General features: G+C 32.3%; 3 protein-coding genes across 5 annotated transcripts; 1 reads left to right on the top strand and 2 right to left on the bottom strand.

Annotated features, from left to right (window-relative positions):
• Nucleotides 1–2,725: 2,725 nt before the first annotated feature.
• Nucleotides 2,726–7,580, bottom strand: LOC107946261 (trihelix transcription factor GT-1). 3 transcript variants are annotated; one of them, XM_016880513.2, is made up of 5 exons: nt 6,759–7,580; nt 5,592–5,630; nt 4,151–4,282; nt 3,618–3,842; nt 2,726–3,238 (listed from the first exon to the last, which is right to left on the bottom strand). In XM_016880513.2, exons 1-5 carry the CDS (start codon nt 7,300–7,302, stop codon nt 3,036–3,038), a joined length of 1,143 nt encoding a protein of 380 aa, XP_016736002.1. In that variant the 5' UTR covers nt 7,303–7,580; the 3' UTR covers nt 2,726–3,035. The 3 variants fall into 3 exon arrangements, with proteins under 3 accessions (XP_016736002.1, XP_016736003.1, XP_040962864.1); XM_041106930.1 differs by lacking the exon at nt 2,726–3,238 and adding an exon at nt 3,271–3,463; XM_016880514.2 differs by lacking the exon at nt 4,151–4,282.
• Nucleotides 7,581–13,248: 5,668 nt separating this feature from the next.
• Nucleotides 13,249–13,785, top strand: LOC107947575 (uncharacterized). The gene has a single exon (XM_016882189.2). The coding sequence runs from the start codon at nt 13,307–13,309 to the stop codon at nt 13,496–13,498; it is 192 nt and encodes a 63-aa protein (XP_016737678.1). The 5' UTR covers nt 13,249–13,306; the 3' UTR covers nt 13,499–13,785.
• A 2,076-nt stretch (nt 13,786–15,861) lies between these two features.
• LOC107946260 (F-box protein SKIP14) lies at nt 15,862–19,525 on the bottom strand. Its single transcript, XM_016880512.2, has 2 exons — nt 17,802–19,525; nt 15,862–16,933 (listed from the first exon to the last, which is right to left on the bottom strand). Exons 1-2 carry the CDS (start codon nt 18,720–18,722, stop codon nt 16,469–16,471), a joined length of 1,386 nt encoding a protein of 461 aa, XP_016736001.1. The 5' UTR covers nt 18,723–19,525; the 3' UTR covers nt 15,862–16,468.
• Between the last annotated feature and the right edge of the window lie 413 nt (nt 19,526–19,938).

Raw genomic sequence — 19,938 nt, 5'->3', positions numbered from 1 at the left:
CATCATTATTTTGAGAGAATGTTTAAATTTTATCTACTTATTTACTTGTTATTTTATATGTAACCGATTTGTCCTTTTTTTCTCTTTATTGTGGTTGCTCGTATTATCTATGTTCACATCATCGTATTCATTATTGTCATTTTTAACATTACATCAATTTTTTCTTCTTCAAATTCGTAAAAAAAGGAAATTTAAAAATATATATAAGTAATACTCGGTATTTGAGATCTTCTAGAGAATCAAGCCCTAATGTATTGGGTTCCGATTTTTTTCGTTGAATCTAAATAATCGATACTACCTTTTTTTAAAAAAAAGATATAAATAAAAGGCTCATTATCGGGAATTCAATATGTTGTGTCCTAACGCATTGGATATGGCACGTTGTTTTCTCGAGATGAGGATTTTTTCTAAAAAATAATAAAGGCAATATTTTGCATTTGGAAATTCAAGAAAACGTGCCCTAATGCACTGGGTTTCGATTTTTTGTTTAGCCAAATACCCTCTTAAAGTTTCAAAGTATGGGTTTTGGAAACCATAAGGTGATCTTGGTTTCGAGAGTTTAAAGTATCGTATCCTAATGTGCTGGATGTGATATTTCTTTCGGAATAAGAGAATCTTAAATTTCAACTCATATTGTTCGAAAGTTTTTAGGATCTTATTTTTAAAACTCTTCAAATTTTTCAATTTTTGACACTAAGACTTTAATTAATCAACTAGGTACCAATTTTGGGCGTTACGAGGGTGCTAATCCTTCCTTGTACGTAACCGACTCCCGAACTTGTTTTTCTAAATTTCGTGAACCAAAATCATTGTTTTATCAAAATCAAATCGTTTATTAAAAGCAATCACTTTTCAAGGTGATCCGATCACACCTCATCACTAAGGGATTGGTAGCGACTTCCACATTTGTTTTCATTTTTCAAAACCCAAGTCGACTCCGTTTTGTCAAAAAAATGGTGTCAACAAGGGGCATTATACATCTCTTGGTACAACGTCACCAACAACGCTGATCCCCAACTGAGCTGACTCGCTTCTTTGAGATCCATAAGTTTTAGTAACTATCTTAAATATACAAGATTTCATGATTTGACAGGCATTAAAAGATTTTGATTATCTTAAAGATGTATGCCCGAACGTGTTGTTCCCTATAAAACATTACTTTAAATTTTGTATTTAATATTAAGCTTAATTTTTATGTTTGAGCATAAACTCTAGTTTGAATTGAAAATATTCAGCGTTCATTTTGTTTATCAATGTTTTTTGTATTTTCAATCTTTACAAACACAATATATTTAAATAAAAATAATATTATAAACACGACACGTTTCAATCACAATAAATATATCATTACCATTTATATGTCAAATCAAATTATTGTTGAATTTAAATCAATGAATTATCCATTTTCTTGAAAGTAGACCTTCAACTTTATAAATAAAAAATTATTTAGCCTTTCATTTCAATTTATTATTTTCATTTTTAACTTTTGAAATTACATTTTTATCAAACCATTCTAAATTGATAAAAAAAAGTTAATGTTTGTTAATTTTACTGACGTGATATACACGTGGATTGCTACATAAATAATACATCAACATTTAATTAATTTTTTAAATTTAAAAAATTCAAAAAAATAATTTTTAATTATTTTAATATTTTAAAAATAGTTTTATATTTTTTTAAAAAATTAAAATTTTAAAAATTAATTAAATATTGATGTGTCATTTACGTAGCAATCCACATCTATGTCACATAAGCAAAATTAAAAACTTTAATTTTTCTATTTATTTTGGGTGATTTAACAAAAACACAAGTTTAAGGACTAAAAAAGCATAAAATTAAATAGATGACTAAAATAACTTTTTCATAAAATTGGAGGGTTAAATAAGTTATTATATCATTTAGTTATTAAAATCTAACATCCACCAATCAACAATCATATCACAGATATTCAACAATCAACTAATATATTTATCCTAATATCTTGACTATGGCAAACTCATGATATAAGTGAAAGAGGTAACTAATATATTTATTAAAAGTCTATAAAATTAAAATGAAATTTTGATTGAAATAACGAAGTTAAAGGTTTTTTTTTTTGCATTTTTCATGTTCGTTGTATGGTTTATGTTCGGAATCAACTCATATATTTATTAAAAGTCTATAAAATTAAAATGAAATTTTGATTGAAATAACGAAGTTAAAGGGTTTTTTTTTTTTGCATTCTTCATGTCCGTTGTATGGTTTATGTTCGGAATTCATGACTCCCCCTTCCAACAATGTTGTCTCCAAATTTTAAACTTCGTAGTAAAATTAAAGATTTAAATTTTATTGTATCCTAGATTATGGTCTCATTATAAATAAGTTTTTTATTGATTTTATTTAAAAATATAAAAAAACATTATAATAATATATTTTAATTGTATATAGAAGATCATTTTAATCATTTTTCAACTGAACTGATACTTGATATTCGATTATAAGTACCTTATACATTTGTTGGCTGACAAGGTTTCAAATATAAAGCATGAAAATACTGTTCAGAAAATTTTGTTCAGGTTTCTATTACAAACCATCAAATAATCTTACATTGAAGAGTATTGAAATGAGTTCTTAAGCAATTCCTGCCACTGATGTTGGCGGTTCTTCAACTGTCAGTTTCAGAGTATTTGGTTGCCTGTGGTTTAGGCTATGCTATCAAGAAAATAACCAAAAGCAAGATAAATTTTCAAAACTGAAATTTCAAGCAGCTGACGGATCAAAATGCTGTAAAATTTACATGTAAAAAGCTTGCTAGACTACTTTGTTTTCAACTGAAATGCACATTTACAAACTGCACTTGAGTGAATACCTAAGAAGAAACATTATACAACATCCTATTAAAAGCTGACTTATGCAAAAAAGCATAATCACAATCTTCAGAAAAGCATTAGAGCAAATCTTGGAATTCTACATGCACACTTATGCCAGGATAAGGCCACTTTATTATAACCTCTTGACAGCAATGCAGTTGTGCAAGCAAGATGTGCCAGATTTCAACTCACACCTCGATATATGGCATTAGTTCTAAGGTCGTCCAAATTGTCAATGTTTCTGTATCCATTAATCTCCCTGAGACCTGTGTAGCCTCGACGGAGTAGATATTCACGGTAATCATCTTCTACATAAAAGATCTTCTCCTCTGTGTGGACTGGTATATGATCCGACTCATCATAAAGGCAAACTTTTATAGGCAAACCTGAGTGTAGGAATTTGAAATAAACAAATAATAAGGAACTTCGTTTCTCTTCTGCAAATGGAAAAAATAGGGCCTGCAGCATGCAGGTATGCTTGATAGCATAATTAAGTGTAGGCTATATATCTTATGTATCAGTACCGTTAAGGGTGGCCAATGCATGAGGCTCTCATATTGTGGTGATCTTGTGAGGGATTAAAATCCATAGGGATTACCCTTACCTATGTTCTGTAGATGATCAAGATTATTACATCATTTGGAGCTGTATCTTTCATCTATCATATTTTTATGAAATCAATTACTTGAGTTTATTTATTTATTTTGGGGGGGGGGGGGAGGCGGGGTCAGTATAGTCAACAAAACAGCATGAGTGTTGACGCACCTTCATCAAGGTGGAGAGTATAATTCCCTAAAGGCATCTCCCTGTCGAGGCTACGAACAATGTGGTCTTCATCCTCCAACAAAAACGCACGCTTAGTTCTCAATCTAAAAGCAGACTTAATTGCTTCTCGGATGGCATCAGCAGAACCATCTATACCAATCCTTCTGCTGTACTCCCCAAACTTGACGGTTATAACCCTTCCTCCATATGCTTGGCAGTCCACACCTACCAAAAAGGGTGCGAAAGAGAATCAGAAGTACAAAGATTTTCATCATAATCAAAACTTTCATGTCAGACAAGATTTCGGATCCAGTGTTCATAATCAAAGAGCATTTAACACAAGAGCATTCAGTTGAGCAAGCACAAATAAAATGTGCACATGATGAACCCAAAAAAAAAACCTAAACATAGTGCTACATGCAAAATCTTCTTTTTTTTTTTTTTTTTTTTTGAGGCAACATTTTGTGGAACAAAAAAAAAAGCTTCATGTTTTTTGGTAAATTTGGTTCAGCAAAAATTCTAACACAACCTACCATTTCCAGGGGTCTCTCTCCAATTCCAAGGAGGAACCCCACTGTCTGCAACTGCATCAGCTGCAGCGATAGCAAGAGGATGGCCCTCATGATCTAAACGTCTTTCAAGATTAAGTATTGGCCTACCACTAGCTGCATACCAGAATGCACAAACACAAGGAGATGCATGACTTTTAAGATAATTAGAGAAAAAACGTAACATGAAAAATAAAACAAGTGTTCTATGGTGAATAGATGAAAGACATGCTGCAGTAAAAGGTCATTCACTACAGATCAAGCAGCAATTCTGTAGAGTACAAAAATGTTAGTCCGGCATGCAAGGGCATCAACCTGCACAATTAATCCTCTTTTCATTGTTTGATTCCCCATTCTAAATATTCCCAATAAAATAAAACTTTCATCAGATTGAAATCAAAGAGAATACATAAGATTACATAACCACATAATATAGATAGCAGGCTTATGGACCCCAGTGATAGATGCGTGTCATCCATTAGATTGAACTAATCCACATTTCAGCTTCCTGCCCCTAACAAAAACATGTACATTGTGCAGTTAAAGGTTGTTGACGTCATGTGCAGGCATAACAAATTTCACCAGATCGAAGGGAAGATATAATAAAATATACCACCGAATGTCTAGAGATGCTAATTGCTCTCTAGGCAAAGACATTGTTAAGAATAGTTTCCATCTGATAATTATGAGTGCTCCATAGTAGTAGTAGTAGTAGTAGTAGTAGTAGTAGTAGTAGTACTAGTAGTAATAGTAGTAGTAGTAGTGGTAGTAGTAGTAGTAGTATTGTAGATAATCAGCTGGTCTCTATTAGCACATGACTTACAATCTCAGGAGAACTTATCCTAGGTGGAAGCAGTTGGTATGTTGGGCTCACTACAAGGCCAATGACACTGTCACTACAATTAAAATGTCAAAATTTGCTGCAAGAGATTGTGAAAAAAGGGAAACAAACAACCAAGGCTGTCCACGGAGGAGTCTCAGCTTCATGAAAGATGTTAACAAAGCTGAAACGACAGGTTACTGAAAAGCAAAAAGTGATTGTTCGGTTTTAAGTTCATAAAAATACATCCGATTTGACTGATGAAATAAATAGAGGGGACAGTACCTAAAGATGGCCTCATTAACACAACAGGTAACAGTGTTGGCCTTATGAAAAATATGCAAATAACTTGCAGCTCCCAAAATGGGAGTTTCAAGATAGATACACTCTTCTCTAATCATGCCCCATAAAGCTCCAAAGCAAGCAAGAAGATGATGAGATATAGTGTCGATAAGATTAAGGCACTGCATCCAATAGATTCTATGTATTACCCAAATTAACTTGAAGAGAAATACTACAAGAAGAATATAAAGGATAGGAAACCAAAAAGATAAAAGAAGAAAAACCAGAAGAGAGCAATCTCAAATTGAAACAAAAAATAATAACCTTCAACAGGGCCAAATGACATGCCAGCATCCTCAAAACCTGCAAGAGTCAAACCATATTGGTAATGATTATTAAATTCATAATAATGACAAGAAAGACTCGATATGTGTTGCAATAAGAATAAAGAAACAATACAACTATCTATCAGGTAGTCTACATGAACCCCCTTGCAACAAAGCGAGAAAGAGGGAGAGGACGCAGAAATCTCCAAAAGCAGGAGGCTAAATCTTATTTAGAATTTCCATTAACTGATATGCAACAGCAAGGTATCATGCCCGCATAAGACAAAAACCCAGCAAACCTCGTAAAAGCAGCCAAGAGGTATGGAACAATATAGTAAACCAGATAAGACAACAGAGAGGAAATCAAAAGACCATAAATAGATGACTCTCTCTTTGCCTCTTCCAAAATAAAATTTGCAGATACCAACAAAATACTTCCCTACTCTTATTAAAAAGGTGGTATTCAAAATTTTAATTGAGCCCCTCATTATTTTTCAATGCATGACCCCTTGCTTCAAAAGTACATTTAATCAACGTTGAATATTTACCTGTCTAAGCTCTAACAAAAATATCATTTAAAAGCTGCCATTGTGCAAGTTCTAATTTTCATGAGGATACATGAAGGCAAACCCACCTTCTTCAAAGCACACAATAAAGTCATAAAAAAGTAACAGGCGAAAGAGGAAGACTATCAAGTCATTTCCAGTCAAAGGAATTCGAACGGTTAAAGAACCAAACCTATTTCTTTCTTCAACTGCAGTTTATACTGCCATTGTCCAGTACGGGTATGATTAGTTCTTTTCTAAGATTTCCATGCATTTGAGGACTAGCATCATATTTTGATAGCAATATCCGCATATACGTCTGACACAAATACTTCAAGAAAAGATGGACAGAGCAAAAGTCATTCGACTTTAAAAACTCTAGCAGCAATTAACAAAAAACTTCTGATGGTATAAAGCTTAGACATCAGTATATACAGTGGAAACGCATTAAAGCCATATCACCCAAAAACAGATTCCTGAATCCAAATAAAGCCTTTTAAAGAGGAAGTCCACAAAACCATCATTCAATTACAGAATAACAACAATTTAATATAAACTCCACTTGTCAAATGCAATTTTAAAAAAAAAAAAAAGGGTAATAAAAAAAATATAGCATATACCCTTGTCAGCGAAATGCATATAAGAATCAACCTTAGGAGGAGGAGTTGGACTCTTATAAGCATTCTTCGTTCTCTCCCTTAAAATCTCTTCAATTTCCTTATAGTAAGACATCTTAGCAGACCCACTCCCTCTATCTTGATGCTTAGCTTTTTTAAACTCCTTCAACAAGTTCCTCCATTTGTCTGTACACATAGTTGGGGACCGATCGAACCCTTTGTCTCTCATCTTAGCCGATATCTGCTCCCACAAGTGCTTGTTGGATTTCGAAGTATTGAAAAGGCCATCCATTTCCCTTCGAAAGGCGATAAGGCTTCGAGTTTCGTCTTGAACCCAGGTCTCGGCTCGTTTCTTGGGGGCTTTGACTTCTGGGTCTTCGCAGCTGCTTTCACCTAAGATCATTTGCTGCTGGTGAGGAGGAGGGTGGTGGTGGTGGTGAGGTGGCAAATCTCCATTGGTAGTGACGTCAATGATCATGTCACGGGCGGTAGCAGGACCTTCCTCCTTGTACAAATCTATGGAACGGGGTTTCTCCGATAAGTACATGGGGTTTTGGATCCGATTAAGAAATGGGTTTGGTTCTTTTTTGCACGGTTTAGGCTTTTAGGAGTTGAAAAAAGTGAGGGTTTTGACAAGGAGAAGGAGAAGGGAATTCATGGCGGATGGGATTTAATTTTGACGTGCTTTTATTTATTTTATGTATTTTGATAGGAATTATAGCAGGGAAAGATAGAAGACGAGGAGGAGAGCGTGGAGTTAAAGCTTGGGCAGTGAATGTATTATTTGTATAATATAATATTTTATTCTTTGTTTTTGTCACTTTTACTTTCGTTAATAAAATTTTAGGCTCAATCACTAAGTTTAGGTCTAGTTGAACTGGATTTAAATTTTTGTTTAACTTTAATTCAAATTATAAATGCAAAATTTGGATTCGGATCGACCCAGACCATATTAAAGCTTGTATAATTGATATAATAGAAAATGTATCGATACTTATTATGAGGTATCGATATCTTGAGGAGGATATTAATACTCAAGTAATTTTTCTTCATGCATGTATCGATATTTTGGGAAGGGTATCGATATCTTGTTTTGATACTTTCTATGAGGTATTGATATCTTAGACTTATTTTCAAGTCGGTCGGTTTCAGATCAAAAAGACCTTACCTAAGGCTTGTCTATTTTCTAAATGAGTCTTATTTTTTGTCCAATCTCATTTCTCATGTCTATATTTTTATCCAAACCCTCCCACTTTTCAAACAGGTCTTCAAGTAGAATTGGGTCACCCGACCCATGAACAGATCTACATTGCACCGTGTTTTACCCTTTCACTCCATTTGCTTAGACTATATCCAAATATAACTTCCAATCATTATTTTTGGGTTAATGCACTTTTGGGGCTCAATTTAGCCATTGTTGTTATGTTGAGATTAATTTTTATTAAAATCAATTTTTGATTTTGATAATAACTTTTAAATAGGATTTGAATTTTCTTTCAATTAGTCATTAATATTTTCTTTAAAAAATTAGATTAAAAGAAATTTAGGCTGTAGGAACAATTATCTAAGTAAAGCCCTAACTTGAAATCGAATTTCAAGTTCAAACTCAAAAAAAGTATATTAACCCTTATTTTTACTTCTTCAACTGAAATATATTGGGCAAAAATATCATAATAATTCTTGTACTATATTTTGGATTACATTTTGGTCCATCTACTAAAAAATTGGCAGAGTAATCCTTTTATAATAAAAGAAGTAGCAAAACATTTTCTCCTTTAAATTTGTTCATTAAATACTTCTATTGGGTTTGTATATAAAGCCAGGGGCCAAGTCAGGAAATTTTTTTAGGGGGCTGAAATGAAATTCTAATTTTTTAGTAGTCTATATTTTTATAATTTTTAAAGGATTAAATTAAATTTTCATAATCTTAGGAGGGGCCAAAGTGCAATTTTACCTTTACTAATTTAAAATTTTAAAATTTTCTAAAGGACCAAAACAATAATTTTCCATTTTAGGTGTAATGGCCCAAATTTGAGGTTATCGGAACAGTGGTTTCGGAACCACAAATCCGATGAGAAAAATTTTATTTTTCTTATATTTTTATGGTCTACAATTTCACAAAATGATTTTTTGAAAATTTCGTTCAAAAATTTCGACGTTTGGGCACTCAATTTAGTCAAAAGGACTAAATTGTAAAAAGTGCAAAAGTTGAGTTCTACATGTTAGAGGTGTCCAATTGTTATGAAACTTTAAATTGGAGGTCCTTATATGGTAATTATACCATTGGTAACTTGGTAGACAAAAATGGACATGAGATAAGTGAAATAGAAAATTTTTAAGTTAGGGGTAATTTGGTAATCTAGTAATTAAAATGAATTAAAAGGGAAAAAGATGGCAAAAATCATCATCTTCTTCATATGAACGAAATCAGCAAGGGGGGAAGCCATAGTTAGGGTTTTCAAGCTTCCAAGCTCCATAGTAAGTGATCCCAAGCCCCGTTTTTAATGTTCTTTACGTTTTTGAGATCCCGGTAGCTTAATTTAGCTTATTCTAGCAATAATTTAACCTAGGGTTTATATTTGGAAAAATACCCATAGGTGAAAAGTGTTTATTTTGATGTTTTATGATAGAATATGAAGCTAGAAATTATGTTAAACAACTTTTGCTAAGCGATTTTAAGTGAAAACGAGTAAAACGACATAATCGGTAAAAATACCTAATGTTCATAAGTACATGTTAGAGTGGGAATTTGATGTTGCCATAGAAGGGAAAAATGTTCAGAATGTTATAAAACATAAGAATAAGAGATGAAGTTTAATTTCTGAGCCTTGGGGCAAAAATGTAATTATGTAAAAGTTTAGGGGCAAAATTGTAATTTTGAAAAAGTTAGAGTCGAGGGCTGTTTTGATGAATGTGATTATTAAATAAGTTAAATTTACTATTTTAGATCAAGAAGTACGAAACTCGAGGTTAGACAAAGGGAAGAATAAAGTTGAAGACTAAGTTGGTGAATTTGGCTATAATTGGTACCGAGGTAAGTTTACGGTAAATAAATGCAATATTTCAATATTTATTATTAATGCTGTTAATTTCCAGCAATTATGAATTTATTTTATGAATTTATTTGATGATGATCCAAGCATGAAATGATAGAGAATTAAAATTTAAAAGTCCCGTTGATACATAAGGATGGTACTGGATACGAATGTCATGACATTTGGGTAAAGAGATCCCATGTAAGACCATGTCTGGGACATGGCATTGGCATCCTTAAGATCATGAGAGGTCCCCTGTAAGACCATGTCTGGGACATGGCATGGGCACCGAGACGAGAGGTCCCATGTAAGACCATGTCTGGGACATGGCGTTGGCACCGAGATGAGAGGTCCCCTATAAGACCATGTCTGGGACATGGCATGGGCACCATCACGAGAACATCCCATGTAAGACCATGTCTGGGACATGGCTTTGGCATGTTATTATCAGAAGAGACCCGAGTATCCTTATTATTCCAATGTAGCTCAACGGGCTTGTAAACGAATCATGTTCATGAAAGTTCAGTTTAAAGCATAAATGGCAAGCTCAGGTAAGTTGTAAGACTTAAGAACTTATTATACTATCAATTGATGTTCAACGATGCAGCAAGGATTGAGTAAGTTATGCACACAAGTATTCTAAGTAAACAAGTAAGAGAACTAGTATGAGATCAACTAAAGAGTAAACTAGAGATATAGACATTGAGTTTAATTATTTAAGTTAAATATTGTTATTTATTTGCTAGTAAACTTACTAAGCTTTATGCTTACTTCTTTTATTTCTCTTTCTCTTATAGTATTGCAAAGCTACTTCAAGGATCCTAAAGAAGTCGGAGATCGTCCACACTATCAACTACAATTGCTCGGTATTTTATATCGAAACACGTTTGAGTTATGGCATGTATAGGGATTTAGTTATTTTGTATGTTTGTAATGATGATTTTGCTAATGAGTGATGTGTAAGTATTTGATGATGTATGGTTATTAAAATGATTAAGGATGAAGGTGTTTGTTGTTATGAAAGATTAGGTGATAAATTATGCATGGAAATCATGAAAGGATAAAATTTTGCAAAGAAACAGAATTCAGGCAGCACAGTGACGTGAATTTGAAAAATCTCCCAAGATAGTATAAAATGAATTAGAGGGTGAATGATATATGTAATTAAATCTTGTTGAGTCTATTTTCATGGAAAAATAACGGTGTAGAAAAAGGAAATTTATATTTTAAGATATGTGAATTTTAGTAAGATAGGGTCAGAACTGTTTTTGGAGTCCCCTGTTCTGAGTTTAGAAAATAATTACAATTTGTACAAAAATGGTTATGAGTTGAAATTTACATGCTTAGATTTCTTAATGAGTCTATTTTCTGTAGAAACAAGTAAGAACTTCATATGAAAATCCTACAGTGAGAAAACTTATTTTTAGTGACTAGAGGTCAGGGCAGTCAGGTGGTGAAACAGGGGAGACTTTAACTAATAAACTGTACTAATTTGCTGAACCAAAAATTCTAAAAATTTTATGGTGAGTAGATATATGAGTCTAGTTTTAGGGAAAATTTACGGAATTAAATTTCGAGTTCTGTAGCTCAAGTTATAATTAATTTAGTAACTGCTGCGCGATTGGACAGATTTGCTGCGAATAATGAAATAAATTTTCAAACCTAGTTTTTATGCTCCGAATTGGTAAGATAAGCTAAGTAATGCCTCGTGCTCGACTCCGGAAACGGTCTCGGGTAAGGGGTGTTACATTAGGGGGGTCGAGGCCCCTACCAGCCCCCCGGATTCGCCTCTGTATAAGGCATAATAACAAATTTAGTCCTCAATCATTATACACACAGAGATTTCTTTGGTAAAAAGAGCATCGCAAATTAGTAAATGGAATGTACTAGAAGAAGGCAAAAGAGGAAGACTAAAGTAATTATAATGACCCAAAAATCAGGGTTGTCACAAAATGCAGTTTTGAGACCCCATTTCCTAAAATCTAGCCCTTAAATATTTACAGAGTTGTATTATACGTGAATTGAATTTTGGATAGGTAAGTTTACCGAATTAGTGATTTATTAAGGTTTAGGATCTAATTATAAAGTTCAATCCTTATAGATTTTTAATTAAGAAAGGAACTGAAAACCTAAATTGTGATTAACCTAAGGCCTAAAATAGCAAGTAAACCATGTTATATATTATACAAGTTAGTGGCATGGTTGTTTGGTTATTTAAATTGTTTTAAAATAAAATTTTGTTATTAAATAAAAGTAAAACAATTATATATATAATGAGATAGTGGAAGAAGATGAACATTTCCATCTTCTCCGCTTGAACACCGAAACAAAAAGAAGAAAACCTAAAAGAAAAGTTTGAAGCTTTCCACCTTGATTGTTAAATTGTAAAAGTTTTAGAAATTTACTATTGTTAATTTCTTGAAGTTTTAGGTATTAACTTGATAGATTTTAAGATTAGAGGTGAAAAATGACTAAATTATAAAGTTAATTGATAGTTTTGTACAATAAAGATTAAAACACATAAATTGTGAAACTTGTTGTAGAAATGTGAAATAAGAAGTCCCTAATGAATTATGATGAAATCAGATTTCAATTTGGAGTTGTAGATGAGCGCAATTTGGAGTTGTAGAAATGAGAAATGAGTCGTCACTTATTTTTAAATCCTTATTCATCAATTTGGAGTTGTACAGGATTACTTCGGCTATGAGTCGACGAGCTTACTCGATTTTTGTCTAATGAGACATTAGATGTCAAATTGGTGTGATTGGTTGGATTTATGTATCCGTTTAAGTTCGGATCAAGTTAATAGGGAATTAAAATGTGAAATAGATTTTGATATTCAATATAGTTGTAACACCACGAAAGTCATTACAGTACAAATGTAGTGAAAAAATCGAGATTTTGTTCTCGATAAGGTGAAATAAGGAAATAAAGAAAAATGAAAGTAATAAAAAGGAGAAAGTTGAGTGATGTTAGGATAATTTAATTTAGAGTAAGGACTAAAGTGTAAATATGAGAAAAGTTAGTGGCTCAAGTGTAAGTATTTAAAATTTATGAGGTTAAAGTATAAATATGAAGAAGGTGAAGAGTAAAATTTAAATTAGGTCAAGGTAGGCAGGAGTTTTGGGAGCCAACACTCATATTGAATACTAAATAGCAAGAAATTGGATGTGTTGTTATTTTATATCTTTTGTCTTATAATTACAACTAATAACTCTATTTTTTGATAATGGCTGAATTTGGTATTTTGCTTAAGCCATAGAATTCGGACAACATGGATTTCGGGAAGAAACAAACAAATATTGTTCCCAAAAATAACTGGGTTTTTTGCAGTCAACTCTGTAACACAAATTTCTTCTAAAAAAACCCAATATGAAAAGGTCAAACAAAAATGGTTTTTAGTCACCCAAAAATAACTAAGTTTTGCCAAACTCCAGGTTAAATAAATATAAAAGAGCAGTTAAGCAATAAACAAGAGATCTGAAGGGAAAAAGAAAGAAAGAAAAAAGAGAGGAGATGGATTCTGGGTTATCATGGGCTGACCAGTGGGACACTAATCCTGATCCTACACCAGCAGAGCCTGACAAGAAGAAGAAGAAGAAAGAGGAAGGTTCCACCAAGAGCAAGTTTAGCAAGTCAGTGCTGAGTTTCAAATGGATTAAAGAATTACGTAAGAAAGCAGAGCAAAAAAATAATGACGGCAAATAAGAACATATGAAAACCCTATCTCCATGGATCCTTCCAAATTTTAACTTCAACTTTTACTAGAACTTTTATATTCTTTTTTTTTATCCCTTTCTGGATCAAAGATGAGATTTATGTGAACAAATTAAAAAAAAATCTTGTTTTCATCTTATATTGTTCATTGGGTAAATTATATAGGAGTTTTTATTTATTGGATATTAATTTAAGTGTAATATAATTATGTTTTCAAAGGATAAACAATATGCTCATTGATGAGTTTATATATGAAACTTGAGATTTATTTTTTTTTACAGCAGGAAAAATCGCTTGGGACTTCAAAGGGATTTTTATTTTAAAGGCTAAATTTTTTTTTTTGTAGTTCAACCAACTCATTTAATTATAAAAAAGTACAAAATATCATTTAATTCGTCATATTTTATCCTTTTTATCACTAATTATTAACTAAATAACGGAAATATAATTTGATAGTTATAAAAGTTAATATAATAATAAATTTAGTTTTTAAAGTACATTAAGCTAGTTTTGATCGTAAAAAATAATAATCTTCAAGATTCGTGTGATTTGATCTAATTTTTTTTTAAAAATAATTTTAATCTCGAAATTTCAATTTTCAATTTTTCTAATTTTTTCTTTTTCCTTCTCCATTTTCTCTTCTTTCTTTCTATTGTTATTCATGAAAACCCAAAATCCAAAATTTGGCGGCCAACATCTACGACAAGCACCACTCGCTAGACATTGACCGTTGACCACTAGTTTAGTTGCGGCTTAAGCCCAAAACAGTGAAACACATCCTTAAATTTGTTCCCATTCCAATTCTTTTGAAGTAAATTGGTTTCAATTTTTTATTGATGACATGATATTATTATTTTATATGAAATTTTAACAAATAATTTAAATTTTATAAAATTTAAACCTTTAAAAAGTCATAAATAAAAATTATAATTCTAAAAATTACGAAAAAGAAGTTCTTCAATATTTAAAATTAAAAATATGGTTATAAATTCTCAATAAAAATTTTAAAACTTTCCATGAAAAAACATTAAAATTCTTCAATATATATATTATTAAATATATGAGTTAGTATGTGCTATATTTTTCTATAAGTAGTCTTAAAAAATCAACATGTGTATCTTTCTTTAAAATATTTTATTATATTTTATAAGATATTTGTCAACCTCTTAATCCTACTTATAAAATCTAAAAACTCCACTAGTACATAATTTTTCTAATTACATTAATGGTTGTTTACATTTTTTCATATTTTTTTCATAAACAATTTTCATTTCTTTTAATTTGAATATTTGTTTTTTATTTTTTCATTAATTTTGGAATTGTTTACTTTTTTTTCAAGAAAGAATTGTTTTCTTTTAAAAAAAATTAGAAAAACCTAAAAATTTTACAACTGTAGATTTTTTTTTTTACAAAAAAATAAAAATAAAAATAAAAAAATCAACATCCTCATTATCTTCTTTACAGCATCCTAGGTTCCTTCCTTTCTTTGCTAGGATTTACCCTCCAAATCATATCTTGTTGTCGTCGTCGATGGGGAAATAATACTCACGCCAGAACTAGAGTTGGAAAGATTGGAAAAACCCAAGTTCTTGTTTCGAGAACAAATTGTACACCATAAAGCAAAAGGAAAGAAAACTTGGATTGAATGTGTGGTTATAAAAGAGAATACAGAGCTATGTTTTAGCATTGATAATGAAAGGGTATTGCAAATAAAGCGATTGAAATGGAAACTTAGAGGCAATGAAGGGACGGATTGAAGTTGATGAAGTCTCAATTCAAGTCTGTTCGGATGTGTATAGTAGATTTCATGTTTAAGTTCGAGAATGAAGGCTTTGACATCCTTGAAGAGAAAATAGTGGGTTTTTTCAACGAGAGCGGTGTCGTTTTGTATCATCAAAGTTCAACTAGTGTTAACATTACAGAGAAAAAATATGAGGAAAAGCTTGTTGATGATTTGCTAACTTTGACGTCTTTTGTTTCAACACGAGGAAGATCCTGCACAACGGAGTGGGCAAGCATTAAGCACTCCCACTACCTCCTCTTTGCTTGTCTATGCCTAGAAACAACATTTTTCTTTCATGCTGAATTTTAGTTTCTCGAAAATGGTATAGATATGACGAATTTTTTTACTTGCACAGATTTTCTTTAAAAAATTGAGTTTTTTTTTACTTGTATATTTTGATTTTTTTATCCTTTATATATATTTTTAAAGATTTTTAAAATTATATATATATATAAATTTGTGTTATGACACAATAATTGATACAAAATCATATTTTAACAAAATAACCAAAAAAAAGAAGACAGGTGTCATGAAATTATCAATCTAGACCCAAGAAAAAAGAGGTACTAACTTGGGAAACTAATTTCATTTTTATAATTTCAAATTATTTGCTTACAATACAACGACCAAGACTGTCACACTTTTAGCTCTAAAAAAATAGTAGTTATTGATGATAATTGATGTTTACTATTATTTTTAAAAGGAGACATCAAACAAGTAGTTTCCAAGGAAAACCAAATAGATGACAAAGTAAATGTTGGTACCCCTTTAGTCTACCGTGGAAAATTTAAGACGAAGCAACAGTGACTTCAGTTTATCTGTTATTGCCCATAACTTTATTTTCATAACAATAAGTCGAGATGTCATATACCGCTGCTAGCAGAAAAATCATGGCCTGCCGTGCAAACTGCTACGCAGCAACAAGACTGATCACAACCAAATTCATCCTGCAACAGTGGCCACAAATATTTCTCATTCTACAGTAACAGCTCATGTTCAAGTAGGCAAACTTCCATTTTCCACCTTATTCTCCACAACACAGATTTCAATACAGAATAAAACTTCTTAGGTCATTTCCCACCAACTTCAGTATTGACCATTCACAAGCAAACGCAAAAATGCCAATGAAGTGCCCAATGCCAACCATAGATGCAACACGAGGTTTTGCAATTTAGACATCAAGATTTTATTTGTAGCCTCCAACAATCTGAACAAAGCAACTCCAGACTAAACGTTTCCTCATACTCACCATCATTAATGCACTGGCCACACTGGACGCACCGTGGTATGCAAAGAGTGCATCCCCTGCATAACTGAGCAGTATGGTCTTTCTGCTGACAACCCTCTGCAGGACAATCATAAACAAGCCTCACATTCTCGCATCTCAGGCACATTTCGATATCAATGGCACGATCATCTTCACACACATTTCTTCTGTTATAAAAATGTGGCTTGTGCATAATCTGTTGAATTTGGTTGTCCATGCCCAAAAACAACTTCAGCTCTTCAAAATGTTTCTGTGTTACACCATACACCCCAGCAATCCTCAAATGCTTCACCCCTTGTCTGCCCACAGACTTCAGAGCCTTTAGGCTATTCAAAATGCCCTCAATACTTAGCCTTGTACATCCAGGTACACTCAACTACAAGGATTACAACGAAAAAAGAAAAAAAAAAGTAATCTAAATATAAAGATGCAAAATATATATTAGACAATTAAAATATTTCCTAATCACAGCTAATGAAGTTTAATACCACTCTATCAAAAAAAAAAAAAGCAGACACAATTATGAAATTGCCAATTTAAGTTTGAAAAGTGCTTTGAGAGCTAAATCCAGTAACACCAGACAATATGGCAATTATTTGTTTGTTTCTTCCAAGCCTAAGGTTTTTCATGCACTAGAAAAAAGCACTCAAAAGAGGAAGAAGAAAAACCTAAGTATATCATTGCATTAATATGCAATCTCTGATTTTGATTTAGAGTTAGGCAACAAAGCATGTTGGCCAAATAGAAGTTAAACATTAATTTAAGAAAGCTGAAAGAAACTTTCACCAGTTCAATAAAAACATTGGACCTTGACATATAGCAGAAAAACATAAGCAAACTAACCTACAGCAATCCTCCTTTCTTATAAGTCATTAGGGGAGATACTATTCTTGGTTCTAAATATCTACAAATCATGACAGAGTACGCATTTATCTTCTAGTAGACATGTCTAAAGATTGTTAGGATTTAGACTTCAAGTAACAGTTTTCTAAAGCAATCTTGACAATTGGTGGCTTTACAATTTAAGAAAATCAGAGAGTAGCTAGCAATATCATTCTCCTGAAATAGTAAACTATTAGTCATATTACACCATTATTCTAGTTTATAATTATATACTCCTTATATGCTTAATATGGTTAACTCATATGCAAGGGCATCAGCAAATATACCTACAACTTGGTACCAATACAAATCAAGATTCAGAAACTGACAGGAGAATAAAATTTCCAAAGCAACATACTAACCTTGACTAGCTTTGGATTTTCTTCAACCACGCACTGAAGGCCCTCATCGGTAATCCTTTGGCAATCTACCAGACTCAAGCATTGTAAGCTACCTTGAGCCCTCCTTGTTATTTGTAAAAGAACATCATCAGTTATCTTCTCGCTTAGTGGTTGATCAATGTGAATATTCCTCCATAAAAGGGGATCATTCTGAACTACAGATCGCAGTGACATACAAACACTTTCAACAGCAAATAGATCCCGCAGACCCAGATAACCAAAGGCAAAATTCAGAGCTTCATGGGGAGCTCCTTCATGTTCCTCAGAACAAACCTCACAATCCTGAAATTCTTCATTTTCCTGATCAACAGAAACCATATCTTCATTCCCAAAACACAAAATGCCCTGTGCACTATGAGCTGATCCAAAACCAATATGATCAGACACATTCCCTCTTTCCTTTGCCTGAGAACACACACCAAGTCCACCAGAAACACTGCCTTTACATTCGCCAGGAAATGTTTGGAACCACATTGAGTTGTTCCAAATAAAGTTCAATCCAGCAAACAACTGATGACTTCCATCACCTATCCCCACGTCATCTCTCACATAGCCACCGTAATCAACCTCTAAATCCTCAATCCAACCTGTAATTGCGGTGAAAGTAGAGGTGATATCCATTCCAAATGGATCCGAGGGCAAAAGATCAATAATATCATTGGAAACAGGCTCGAGAGAACCAAATTGAGCACCGCTTTTGTCCCTACCATAATCAATGCAATCCTCCCTTTCGCAATTTGAGTGCCAAGATTCCAAATACCCATCTCCATTCTTCTGTGGGATACCTTCAACAAGGTAACCATTCACGATTCTCATAGGAGAAACCCGATCTTCAGTTAAATGAGCAGGAACAACAGGCCGATGGGAAAAATTCAAAGTCATGGTTCTATACCGTATATACAACCAATTCCCTTTCTTCAATATATACTATATAAAAATTAAAAAAAAAATTCAACTATTTTATTTTTTATTTGTTTTGGAGGGTTACGAAAATAGCTAAAAAGAAGGGAAAACGATGGGGAAAAAAAAAGAAAAAGAGGGAATTTTGAGGAGGATCTAACCTAATAAGAAAAACCCTCGATTTTGGATGGCAAACTAAAACAACGCACCAAAAATTTCAGAGTTTTTCTTGGGTTAAAATACCTAAACATCAACTACAATCCCAAATATGGGTAAACAAAACCGGTGGCTTAACCTAATTTCTGTATTCACACACAGACACACACACCAAAAAAAGAATCAAATAATTCTCCAAATAATTTCTTTTTTACTTAATATAAATTTCTTAAGCTTATAACCCCTGAACACAAACCTAACCGAAACTAGGGTTTACGACGAATGAAATAGGTCAAAAGAAACTATACAAAAGGAAAATGATAGATCAAAGAAGAAAACCTGGAATAAGCCATAACCAAATACCAAATTAAGATTACCACCAAAGGATAGATTCTTCAATCCCAATCGACAGAAATTATACCAAAAACTATCGCTTCGCTTCGAAAAACCTCTTGGAGACAAAATTGGAAAGTTTTCTCTTCTTGTTTTTTGTTTGGTGGTTGAGAAACTCGGCAACTCGATCCAAGCAGACAACTAGGAAGAGGTGTTTTTCCGCGGAGAGCGAGAAAACGAGAGAAAGGAAACAGAACTGAGAAATAAGTAAGTACATTATTTTGGCATAATGTCTTATTTCACCCTCCAACTTTAAAAAAATTTATTTTAATCCTTTATTTAAATTTTTTTTATTTTTTTAGCCTTTAAACGTATATTTTATCAAATCATTTAAAAATATATGAAAAATTTAACAAAAAATTAAATGAATGGTTATAAAATTGGAGAAACAAAAGATCATTATGCCAATTATTTTTATTATTATTCTTTTGGAGCAGGAGAGCGATAAGTAGGAGGAAATGGGATACGGCGAAATCGGTGACATTTAGCTCGAAGAGCAAGTGTTTAACATGATTGAAGGTGGAATGATAGTGAATCTCAGCATATTTAAGAATTTTATTTATTTATTAATTAAAGGTAAAAAGACTTCTTCAGTCCTTTTAATTTTGAAATTAAGCAAATTAGTTTCTCTCAAAAAAAATTAAAACAA

The sequence above is a fragment of the Gossypium hirsutum genome, chromosome D12 (assembly GCF_007990345.1).
Source record: "Gossypium hirsutum isolate 1008001.06 chromosome D12, Gossypium_hirsutum_v2.1, whole genome shotgun sequence".
In the NCBI taxonomy this organism is placed as follows: Eukaryota; Viridiplantae; Streptophyta; class Magnoliopsida; order Malvales; family Malvaceae; genus Gossypium; species Gossypium hirsutum.
This window is presented reverse-complemented; position numbering and strand designations above follow the sequence as displayed.